The sequence below is a fragment of the Taudactylus pleione genome, unplaced genomic scaffold (assembly GCF_031769625.1).
Source record: "Taudactylus pleione unplaced genomic scaffold, aTauple2 ptg000430l, whole genome shotgun sequence".
In the NCBI taxonomy this organism is placed as follows: Eukaryota; Metazoa; Chordata; class Amphibia; order Anura; family Myobatrachidae; genus Taudactylus; species Taudactylus pleione.
Window position 1 is genome coordinate 1055252 of NW_028284832.1, and position 13142 is coordinate 1068393.

At 42.5% G+C, this 13142-nt stretch overlaps 1 protein-coding gene across 1 annotated transcript in view; it reads right to left on the reverse strand.

The window, feature by feature from the left end:
• The window catches only part of ANKRD11 (ankyrin repeat domain 11), a 208706-nt gene that overhangs the window by 49395 nt on the left and 146169 nt on the right, over positions 1-13142 (reverse strand). Inside the window, exon 4 of the mRNA XM_088447357.1 lies at positions 10112-10250. Coding sequence (XP_088303483.1) covers positions 10112-10250 — 139 coding nt within the window. The remainder of the gene's footprint in view (positions 1-10111; positions 10251-13142) is intronic.

Here is a 13142-nt window from a genome sequence, read left to right on the forward strand (position 1 = left end):
GTGTACCGCATGGATAAAGCTCCAGGTTTAACTTCCGGAGCTATTACATTTTTCTGCATTTTCCCCAGGTGGTAAAACCGCAGGTAACACATAAGTGCTAAGTGCAGGAATCTATGGTTTTCCCTGTGTTAAGTCACAGAAGGCACGCTTTGTGCATCTTTTTCCTCCTGGACTCTGGGGCTTAACATGTGGGGATGCGGGACCTAATTGAATAGGTCTGGACTGAATTAGCTAAATGAATCTGCCCCAAAATGTTTTTCTTAAGAGTGGGGGGTAATCTTTAAAGTTAGAGGACCGGTCATCTGACCAGCTTTCAAGGATGTTTGATCAACTTACCCAGCAGCTACCGAGAGGCGCATATTTGAAAGTTTGTGCAGTAAACAGATATGGTATACCATTGGGTGCCCATGTAAATAGAATTAAACTTGTGTAAATCACCAACTGCATCAAAAAATAACTTAATACTGTTAATACACCTGATTTCTGTGCTCAATTGTTTGACTTATTTGCGCCATTTAAAAGCTTCCGTTAAATGAAATTATTAACTCAAATAAGCCTAAAACTAAACAATTAACTCTTAAAAATGCCAGATCCTGTATAGGAATAATTACAATTAATACTGAAGTATACCACAATGGGTTGTAATAAACAAGCCAGCATGAAAATTTCAAACATATTTTAATACAATTACAACAGAAAAAAAATGAAATACAAAAGTAAATAAAACTAACATTCCCGGGAGGAAATAAAAAGAATATATACAGTATACCTGTTCTTTGAAGAAACGGTTGTGTTTGCAAAAATTATTTTAAGAAACTAATGTGCTATGTTCCTACACTTCACAAGGAACCGCTAATAACAAATACAGAATGTTTTGTAGGATACATTTTACCTGCAGTTTTCAACTAGAGACCAGAAGCTGCGGTTTGCACTAGGACACATGCCAGGAATGGCAATGCGGACATGCCTCTCTGGATTTGCATGGCCAAACAGGCAACCCTAAAGCATGGACACATATTGTTGTAAACATTATCCCACAACTTTCCATATTGCAGCCAGGTTTGATAGGTTTATGAAAGTTTTTTGCACGCTTCCCTGCCCTTCTTTCAAGAGCCAGAGCAAGGCAGTCCCCAATGTCTCAGAACTGTGATTCTCATTTGGTACCAGTAACCACAGTTCCAGTGCAGTACAGTTCCATTAAAGTGATTTCATGATGGTACGTATCTCAAAAGCAGTGCGCCAAAAGCGAGGCAACGGCACCATCTACAGGTCTCTATATACTGTATCGATCTACATCAGTATTCCTCAGTTTTGTTTCCTCTAAACCTGTACCCCCATATGGTTGTGCAGGGTTATAAAGTACCCCTAATGTGTGTAACTATGCTACTGACACTGCATGCCGGTCCTGCCGATGGCGGTCACATGGGTGCTATTTGTACTGTATGGCAGTCATATGAATGCTATCTTTATTGAATGGCGAACATGTGGATGCTGTCTGTATTGTATTGCGGCTAGGGACAACACAAGACAAATCTGTAAAACCACTGCGCCCCAAACAAGGTAGCAAAGCCCTTAAGAATATCCCCACCTGCTAAAAAGGTAAGTCTGGCTTCAGTTCTGATCATGTGTAGCTCTGCTTCTATGTCATTTTATATTTACAGTGTGGAGGAGCACATACCATAAACATTTGTATTACAAGCTTGAAATCAAATGCATACCTGTAAAAATATATCCTGAAGAGTGTAAGCATATGATCAAATCCCAATTGGAAGTATCTGTGCATAGTATGAAAAAAAGCCACAACAAAAAAAGCCCATCAGCTCACACCACTAAGTCCAATAGTTTTCTTCAGTGGGTCAGATTAAAGCAACTGGTTAAAGGCTTAGAGAACATAATGGCAGCCTGATCAATACCCTGCCCAGAAGACACTACCTCCCCCACACGGCTGCCGCTGGCCTGCACAAAGCCATTAGGCTGATTCCATTATAATGCTTTCCTAAAGATAGAAACTGCTGTAATTGACTTGATAGAATAAGTCGGTTAGCAAACTGTCTGTGGTGTAAGCTTTATACTGCCATCCTGGCAGGTTCTACTGAAGCACATCCCATTATTCCAGAATTGTGGAATAGCCCTTTACAGAGGAATAAGTGTTTACAGAAACCGGATAAACAGCCAATATCTAGGCATCTGTACTGGTTTAAGTCTATGTAGTATTTAGGTAGGAATATGATCTGCTGCGCGCTCCCACCTCTTCTATTGTATCCAGGGGCGCCGAGGAGGGGGGGGGGGGGGGAGCAGGTACAGATTACCCGGGCTTACTGAGGGGGCCAGGTCCGACGCCGCCCCCCCTCCCTCACAGCAGCCCAGCACACAGCGTGTGCTGAGCTGCAGTTGGAGACTGCTCGTGCAGCCACAGCAGTCTCCTGTGCGAGGAAGAGATCACACTGATCACGCCCCCCCTGGCTTTGCGGTGGGCTGAGGGGGCTCAGAGCGCCCCCTCCCTGGCGCGCAGCGCCGCAAATCTTTTTTATTTCTTTTTTTTTCGGCAAGGGGCATGGCCACGCCTCCCGAGATTAGGCCACGCCCCCTATTACCGGGGCCCGCCTTGGCTCTTGGCGGCCCTGATTGTATCTTATGATCAGACTTGCAGCCCATATCATCAGTCGTAAGCGTATGCAGATCGTGCCCTGTATTTGCGCATGCGATGCATAGTGCGTCCGACCAGCGTCATTTAAACCTATTATGATGGCACGTTTTTAGTGAGGCACACGATCGATCGTATCACGACCCATCGTATAGGAGCGAATGATCGTACACGAGATCGTATATACATTGTGTCAAAAAGTACCAAATCGTGCGGCCGGGACTGCCAGGGAGCTCAACGGAAACCGTATGATGAATCGCATCTTATGCTGGTTGTACTAGTGTATGGCCAGCATTACATGGCAATTTGTTTTTTGTTTTTTTAAATAAAGTCTAAATTCCAAACTATGTATATTTCATGGGTTTGCAAAAACCAGCAACGTTCAAGAAATTTTTAATTGTGAAGGGAGATTTTTTTCCTACACAGCGGACGTCTGCCAATGTTCACGTATGGGGAACTTTCCTCAATGAAGAGAGAATATAACATGAACTGTAACATGCATTTGAGCAGGCAATTGGCTAAAATCATGGGGGGCGATTCAATTCAACGCAAATTGAATATTCTCCGACCAAAGTGCCGGGCGCACGGCTGTTAGCGCCGCGCTAAGCAGAAGAAGAGCTGCGCGTCCGGCACTTTGTTCGGATTTCTCCTCGCATCCCCAGGGGGGTGCGAGAAGAAATCCTTAGCGTGCCCAAACAGCGCGATGTATTGAATAGCTTCAGAAGCTCCCTCCCGTCGCTATTCAACATCGCGCTTAATTGAATTCCACCATTGTGGTTTAAGATTAAAAACAGAACTTCATATTACAAATGCTGTAGTCCTAACTTAGTATCAATCTCTTAAAGAAAAAAAAAATATGGATGAAGTTTAATTGAGCTACAAGCTGGGTACACACTATTCAATTAATTATCTGGCTGATTAGCCGATAATTGCATGTATGTCTCAATAATTGTATAGTGTGTATGCAGGAGAAGTAACTGGACAACTGCAACAGTCAGATCAGGAGGTCGGGATCTGCTGTGCTGCGCACACACCATCTTGTTCCCGACCTTCTGATCCGGTCGGAGAACTGAAGACCTGGTATACTGGTGCACACCGATCTGGTAATTGCAGTCGGGTCAGAGCATTCATCAGATCTCATCTGCAAGTGTGTACCCGGCACAAGATCTATGTATCTATAGAGAATCTGTTTATACAAAATAAAAAATACCTGTCTAGAGCCTATTCCATTTTGATTCACAAAAGCTTAAGGCTGGCAGAATCACAGTGGTGTTGTATTATACAATGTGAGTATGCGCCATTTCTTTTTTTGTTTGTATTTCAGTTGGGACAATTGTAATGGGGTAAGAGTTTATAAAAGCAGATTTTTTTGATGATTTTGCAGCTTGATTTAAAGCAGTGGATTTTGTTAAAATGTATTTTTATTTCTAATGGTGCATACACACGGTCATATTATTCTTCAGATCTGAACGATAACGATTTAAAAAATGTTCAATCGTTCATATCTTAAGGAAAATCTGACATATTTGAACGATGAGCGTTCCCGATGGTCAGAAACGATATCTGACATCTGATGTGTTTGCAGTCAGATTTGGACGATTCCATTCGTTTTAATGCAGTCAAAAATTGTTTGTAGTTCAAATCGTTGGATCGTTCATCTGACAAATCTGCATACACAACAATTTAGTAAATTAACGATTTTAGTAAACAATTTTCGTTCATTTTTCAAGGGAAAAAATGAACGAAACTCGTTTACTAAAATCGTTCATTTACTAAATGTAATGAATGATTTTTTTAAACTACAAACGATTTTTGCATATTAACTTAATGAAAATCGTTGAGTTGGCCAGTCTGACTGACCTACAAACGTGAACGCGCATGAACGATAATAGTTTTCGCTCAGAAAGTGAACGATAAAAAATATCGTTAACGATAACCGTTCAAAAAATCGTTGTGTGTATGCATTTTAAGAGGTACATGTACAATACCACCATGATATTTTGAGACCAAATGACGTTGATTGCTTTAATCTCACTGCAAAACCACAGACATATCTACACTTTTACAAGCATCTATCTGATTACATTCCCACCAGTAACTGCTCCTTATGGGGCCATTCAATTCCTGTGACTGCCCCTTATTTGTGCGAGAAAGCACTGGATTATCTGCACTGAGCACTTGCAACCAACCTTGGAGCCCTACTTTCCGCGGTTTTCTGCTGACACCGCAGGAGCATGCGAGCAGAAATCCGCAATAAGGTCAGCCATAGGGATGGTCGGCCAAACAATTGAACAGCTCCCATGCAGGTTAGACGAAAGCTACAAAATGTAATTACTGGCGGCAAGCCACACTAACCCAATTGACAAATATCTGTGTGTATATATATATTACATAAAAAAAATAAAAAATCATTCATTATGCCTTAGTGATTATAAAGCCACTTGTGGTAACAGGTGTGCACGGCTATAGGAATATCACTCGCTTACAAATTCCGCCACTACAATAACTGACCCTGAGGCGGCAAGCAGAAATGTGTGAGAAGTCTATGGGTTGGGTGCCCTGACCAGGACTTAAGGCTGGTCTAGCCGCTATATATATGGCTAAACCCTGTCTAACTGGGCGCAACAAGCAATAATAAATGGGCAACGAAAAATGAATTGCTACGTCAGGCATCCATTAATTATTGCTGCGCCCAAAACAATTGAATTCCCCCCTGAGACAGGTGAAATGTTTTCAGGTCTGCTCTGAATGGCAGATTGACACTAAACTGATGCCAGTCCTGCATCTTACAAAATCAACAGCAAAAACATGCAGACGTGAAACCATATAGGGGGCAATTCAACGGTTTCGTCTAAAGTGACAAGAGAGCGCGCACTACTAGTGGCAACAATTCACACATTTTGCACAAAAAGCCAACTCGCAGAAAATCATGAAAAAGTTGTTAAACCATCCTGGACCCCAAAAATTGGCAACTCAAATAGCAGGACCAGATAAAAAGCTGTTAGTGGCCATAAGTACTGGAGGTTCATAAAAGGTCATAAATACACACTTTTTTTTTTTATAATTGTTGAAAAATGATGGGAAACGTTTTTCATCAAATTAAAGTCTAACATTTTGGGTTACAGGAAAATGCTTGAAGTGTGATTTTGAGTGTTTCTATACAAGTTCAAAAAACCCTCTACCATCATTTACACCACCCCCTACCTGTCCCCCCATCATTTACACCACCCCCTACCTGTCCCCCCATTTACACCACCCCCTACCTGTCCCCCCATTTACACCACCCCCTACCTGTCCCCCCATTTACACCACCCCCTACCTGTCCCCCCATTTACACCACCCCCTACCTGTCCCCCCATTTACACCACCCCCTACCTGTCCCCCCATTTACACCTCCACCTACCTGTCCCACATCATTTACACCTCCACCTACCTGTCCCACATCATTTACACCTCCACCTACCTGTCCCACATCATTTACACCTCCACCTACCTGTCCCGCATCATTACAGCTCCACCTACCTGTCCCACATCATTTACAGCTCCACATACCTGTCCCACATCATTTACACCTCCACCTACCTGTCCCACATCATTACACCTCCACCTACCTGTCCCACATCATTTACACCTCCACCTACCTGTCCCACATCATTTACACCTCCACCTACCTGTCCCACATCATTTACACCTCCACCTACCTGTCCCACATCATTACAGCTCCACATACCTGTCCCACATCATTTACTCCTCCACCTACCTGTCCCACATCATTACAGCTCCACATACCTGCCCCACATCATTTACAGCTCTACATACCTGTCCCACATCATTTACACCTCCACATACCTGTTCCCCATCATTTACACCTCCACACACCTGTCCTACATCATTTACACCTCCACATACATTTCCCACATCATTTACACCCTTTGAGCTTTTTAGAAAAATTCAGATGAAAAATTACCTGTCTAACTAGTATAATTTGGACAATAAACACATCAAAGTGCATGATTATTCATTCAGAGGGGTATACCTGACATTTGTACCTTTCACCTGCTAATTTCCTCTAAAAAAAAGCCATGAGAGTTAGGAAATGGATTGCAGCTGAAAATTTGCAGATTGAATTTAAAATGAGAACAGTTTACAGGACCCAATTCACACCTAATCGGATTAACGCCAATTCATCTATCTGCAGTACTCTAAGATATGAATCTTCGGTCACCATCTTAACAGCAATATTTAACCCACATTTATAACACCAGCAAACTTCACAGTGCTTTACAACAGGGAACAAATAGTTATTGAACTAGTAGACTAAGTAAACAAAACGATAAGGACATCCTGTTTGCAAGCTTACAATCTGTAGGATATGCTCACCAAGGCTAATATGCATTGCTATAAAACATATCTGGAGTATAACAAGCAGTAGCAATAACTTTTTTTTTTAACCAAAGTTATAAAAAAAAAAAAAAAACATTCGCTTCTTAATAGAAAGTGTGGGGGTCCCTCATCTGGCGAGTCCTACCCCCCAACCCACTGCTTGCTATATCTACCAGTCACAACACACAAATACAGCAATATTTGGGTCTATAGAAACACAGGAGAACTCTGTAGTAGCATTTCAAGTTGGAAGTCATTTTAAAGCATTTGGAAAAAAATGACTGTTTCGTAAACCATCCATCTACAACAGGTTTTGCCTCCCACCCAATAGGAGAGCGTAGCAAAACGTGCAGTGTATGGGCTGCGGTAACAAGCTGATGAAAACTCTGGCAGACATCACTGTGAAGCTTGGCAGGCACATCACCAGGAATTGAAGTCCCTCCTAGAGTGGTTTGTCAGAGCTCACTTTCTATGGAGATACCATGGCAGCATTAAGTGTAAGCAGATATCCATTTCTGTGTAATGGAGATTCTATGGGATGCCCGAAATCCATTGCTTATAGTTAGGCTTGCCATACCATCCTTTTAATTCAGGGCACTTCAATTACACAGGTTCTGTGGCTGATTAAAATCAGGAGAAATGGAGACTTGAAGTCAGCGAGCCACAGTATCTGTCATTCATATGTGTCCCAAATTAAAGGGATGGCAGTCGGGAAGCCAACGGACGTAATCCGGACCGCCGGCTTCCCGACTGTCTGATCCCGGCAAGGGTCTAAAGCCAGGCGTCGAAATCCTGACGCCTGTCAGACATACGCCGGGAGTCCGACGCCCGGCATCCCGATCAAAGGGACGCCAGGCGCGGATAGCCGCTGGGGAGGGTTAGGTTTAGGGTTCCCGGGGGGGACTTAGGGTTAGGCACCCCCCCCAGGAGGTTAGGGTTAGGCACCCTTAAGTGAGAGTTAGAAAGTAGAATGAGTTAGCAAATACTTACACCTTAGGACGATCAGGATTTTCACTGCTGCCGGGATGCCGCTGTCAGGATTCCAACCGCCGGCCATGCGTCCGGCAGTAAATCATACAGATTCCAATTAAAGGGATGATATGGCAAGCCTGCTTCCAGTACAATTGCTGCACAAATGTTCAACAGCAAACTGGGTGCATACTTTTATTCCATTTCGCTTTATTCAGTAGAATATCAGACTCCCAACACTAACACGTCTAGAAGCAATGTTGAGATCTGGGCCGACATGTTGTCTAAGAGAGGTCTGAGATGTGCTGCCCACATGGGATATTCACAATTAGAGCTATGTAAGTTGTGCCAAGAATTTAACTTCTCTTCATATATATTATTTATGAGCATTGTATAGGGAAGAGTAAGCAAACAAAATTAACCCTACACTTCTGTATATTTTCCCAGCAGCCTTTAAACAATTAAACCGCCCTACAGATTCATCCTGGTAGCTGACTTGCCAAAACGTATTAAACATTATACTGGCAGCAGAAGAATTAACACTATTTAAAATGTATCTTAGTGCAGAGACCCTTACCTGGTGGTAATCAGGGCTGTGTTCTAATATACTACTTTAAATTCACGTAATTAATTTGCATTATAAGCACCTGTCTGTCCTTTTTAGTTTATATTTTCCGCACCCCTCTTTCTGGTTGCAGGGCTTCATAAGCTTTGCTGTACCTTTGTACACTTGTCCTTTCCATTACATATTAGTCATCAGTTTCTTATACAGAATATAAATGCAGTCAGCAAGGCAACTGGATTTAACACAAATTAGAGATTTTACAAAGTTTGCTTCGCATGTGTACTTTACAGACACACCCAATGACTCTTATTACACACTATACACAATATGATTATGCCTTTTTTTTGCCAGCAGCGTAAAATTGTGGGAGATGGAAATTTTGAGCAACGGTGAACCCCTACTGCTGCATGATCAGTTTGGAAATAAACTTTGGGGGGGGGGGGTAATTATTTTCTTTAATCAGGCGCCTTAACTAAAGGGTGCCTGACTGAACAATTCAAATGTTGCTGCAGACAGAAACCCGTGGTACGTGTGTGCCCCAACAGCTGCTTTGGTTACTCAAAGTGCACACTTCTCACACATTTCTGCTCACCACCTCAGGAGGCTGCAGAAAGGTGTCTACCCGCGGCTATGGGCACCCGAACAGAGCAACTACTGAATTGGTAGTTAAGGCGTCCGATAAAGAATTGAATCTTCATGCTTTGATAAGAGGACTGTTTTGCCAAATGTATTTGGACACAAACCTGAAACTCACAGGGGAGACTTCAATTCTCCTTGCGGGGATGTAGCTGCCGGGTTAAGTGCCTGGAGTTAATTGACTGCATCCAGTCTGGCAATTAAGCCAGGAGATGCACCTTACTACAACTAAGGCCTAGGGAATAGTCACAGTAAACTATATCTTACGGCTTAAGTGCTGGACGCTATGTTATTGCATGCCGCAACTAGCCCTGAGCCGTTAGCACAAATTTCTACTTGCACCTCAGGACGGTGTGCGCAGAATTCCACTTATTGCGGGTTTTCCACAAGGACAACCGAATAGCTCTGAGCACTTAACACAGGAGCTACATCACCGTAAAGAGAACTGAATTCTCCCCACAGAATGAAACCACTCCCTACAGGGACACTTGCACTTTTCCAGCTAAAAGATGTTGTGCTTATAGAGCTCAATTGCTGTTAACTGTTGACAAAGCGTGAATGAGGCACCCAGCACTCTTCCCCGGTAGCACAGGTGCGATTACCCACACGTCTCAGCATAACCCAAGGAACATTAACCCAGTAGACAGACGATGGTGCTCACATTGTCCATCTGGCACAGCACTGACACTAGGATCTTTTCAGGTTTACAAAAACTAGGAGCAAAAAAAATTAAAAATGTTATATATGTGGCGGTTCCCTACCGAGAAAGCTATATATTACTGCTCTCAGTCTAAGACACAGAAGCTCAGTCTCCACAGAATTCGGAAAAGCTGAATAAAATGCCCGGAGACCACAAAACCACATAAAAGGAGGACACAGCAGGCGGCAGGTGTATAGTGTAGAGCAGACGTTACCTGTGTCTGAATCTTTTTGATCTCCATTTGTCCCAACTGAAAAAGGCAATTTTCTTTTTGTAGTTTTCTCTTTCACTTCTTTCCCTCCATCACTTCGATCCAACTTTGGAGTTTTACTTAGGGAAACTTTATCTTTATCCTTTAAAAACAAAATGTTCAATTACATTAGATAAGTTGCACAACAGAACCAATAGGTCATGGGTCTTTAAAAAGTGATGTAAAACCACAGCATTAGATCTGTGTCACGGACAGCCAGTAAATAGTGCAGACTATACATTGTAGTGACATGTAGATCATGTAACACCCGTCACAACACCACAATGTGGAGGTGTTGGATGAGACCACCAACTACAGCTATTCTAAAACACACTGCAGTAAGATTATGGAGAATGATTTCTCATCTAATTCAATTGAAAGAGTTTAATCTTCCCAACGTGCCCAGCACTTAAGCCGGTAGAAGCAACTTGCCGCGACCAATGTTGAGGCTCAGGCGCAGTAAACTGCATTTTCCAACTTAATGCTTTGGTAAGCTTGTAACTAGCGTTGCGGCACTAGTTGAGTACGATTTCTGCTCCCACCTCAGGAAGGTCAGAGCAGAAATCCTCTAGTCGCAGGTTTACAGAGAGGCCAATTGAACAGCACCGGGGCTAAATAAAGTCACATTCAATTGAATTCCCCTCTTTTGCACAGTAAGCAATGTTGGCCATACACCAGAATGTCATCGGTCCAACGAACGATAATCTGCTGGTATGTGGAAGCAAACGATAATCACTCAAACATCTCCCCCCAAACTGAAGGATTTGAACAGAAGTAGGGGGACACTCAGTCCACCTACTTGTGCTCCCTGCCTGGCAAAATGTAATTTGCCTTCCCAGGACACTATTACTTATACTTCATATAGGATACTTTGTATAAAGGGACTCTCATGCTATATTCTCCCCTGCCCTGTGTAATGTAAATATTTTTATTAGAGGACAGCACTAACAAGTCAGTTGCCATTGCTTGCCTTTTCTCCATAATACATGTAAGCTCCTCCCCTGGATCTCCTGTCAATCCTAAAAAGACATTACGATAGCACCAGGTTACTGTGTTGTGGGAAGATCATTGTTGCGGACGCTCGTCACATGATTGCAATTGTCGGTCCTTCTCTTTTAAGGTGTTAACAACTCCAAATTTAAGATGTGTGCCCACGTAATGTTACTGGGGAAAGACTACGTGGCCTATAAATATGGCATAGGTGATGCTCCAAAGACTGTATCCATAAACTTCAAGTTGCCCCAGGAAAGCAGCTTATGGTAATTCCAAAATACACAATTACATGAATACAACAAAACAAACCAGCGACATGCAAATAAACTTTTGCCTCATTAATATGGGGAAAGGCAAATAACTAAAATAGGCATTTTGCAAATTTTCACAACACAGATACGGATACAAAAATCCCCAAAAAGCAGTAGAAAACACTTTCTTACATGCACAGTGAGAAGAACGATGAGGACTGCAGTGGGTTTGCATGTTGGGGGTCACAAATTGAACCATCACGGACTGTACCGCCTCATGTCATTTGGACGGTGGGCGGGATCAATTACTGACCAGCAGAAAAACTGGAACATGTGAATGTCGCCAAATGCTTTTTCAATGTCAATTGGAACCACCATAGGTCTTTCTGAAGTACAGAGAAGTGATCTAGCTGGGAAACCATCATGTCTACACTGAGGTCAGCCCTTGTCCTCTCCTATACTACGTGGGCAGCATGGTAGAGGTAATGGTTAGCATTACTTTCTCACAGCACTGAGGTCATGTATTGTATGTGCTACAGCGTTTGCATGGTGTGCCTCCAGGTGCTCCTGTTTCCTCCCACACCAAATACACACTGGTAGTTACATTGGCTGCTGACACAAAAAACAAAAAAAAACCCTAGAGCGCATCTGTCCATGCGATACGGAAAATAGATTGTAAGCTCCACTGCGGCAGGGAGTGATGTCAAAGGCTGAAAATATTCACTGTAAAGTGCTGCAGAATATTTCCATGCACTCTATAAATAACTGGTAATAAAACAATATTGTAGCACAAGTTTATTTCACACAAATAAGGTCAAAGAATGGCCTGGTCAAGTATACATTCAGACTTCTACTTAAAAAGGTAAAACAAATGTAATTTCTTGCCATGGCTTCTTCTATAAAAGAAAATAAAAATGTCCAAAACGAACCGCATTAAGTAACCTACAATCTCTTTGGTTATTAGTGGGGATTATTAAGGCCTCATAAAACATAGCTCCTTTGGAACACTGGGCCATCATTACTCATAGCAACCACATCCAGTTAATCTATGTGGGCTGCAAGCCCCTGTGGAAAACAGTGATTATTATGCCATGGACTGTAATAATGGAATACATTTTGGCTAGCACAATGAATTGAGACTGGAGAAAGGGCCACTCACTGATTGTACTTGTTAGTCTAATGGTAGTGTACGTGGTCTTAAGAGGAGGAAGAGGGCTCCAGAAACTAAATGTAGAAGGGGAAAACTTACAAACTGCTTCAAAGTTAGTCACAGCTGGTTTCTACAATGGTGGAAATGTAGCGTTTATCTTGCATATAGAAGAGTGAAAGCATAAGCTAGTTACACTGCCGATTCTTTACATTTGCTTATGCCAGTGTTTTTCAAGGTGGTGTTTTCTTTATATACTGTATGAAGTGTAATCAGCCAAGTCTGCCACAGCTTTGAAAAAACGGTTTTAGGTAATCTGCCAATACTTTTATATTAGCAACCACTACTATAAATGAAGTTAGGAATTTATTGTGAATCTGATGTTCTACTCCCCTCTCACAGTTTGATTATCTTAAGTCGCGTATCCACCTGCCGACAGAGCGATTGAACGATTAATCATGCAGAAATCGGGCATGAAAATGTCGCTCCCACTGGTCATTTTCGACATCAATCATCGCCTGAACATGCTGGTCAATGTGCCGATGACAGATTGGGCATGTTCGGGGATGAGGGAGGGTGCCTGCACTGTACGACCTATCGTTCA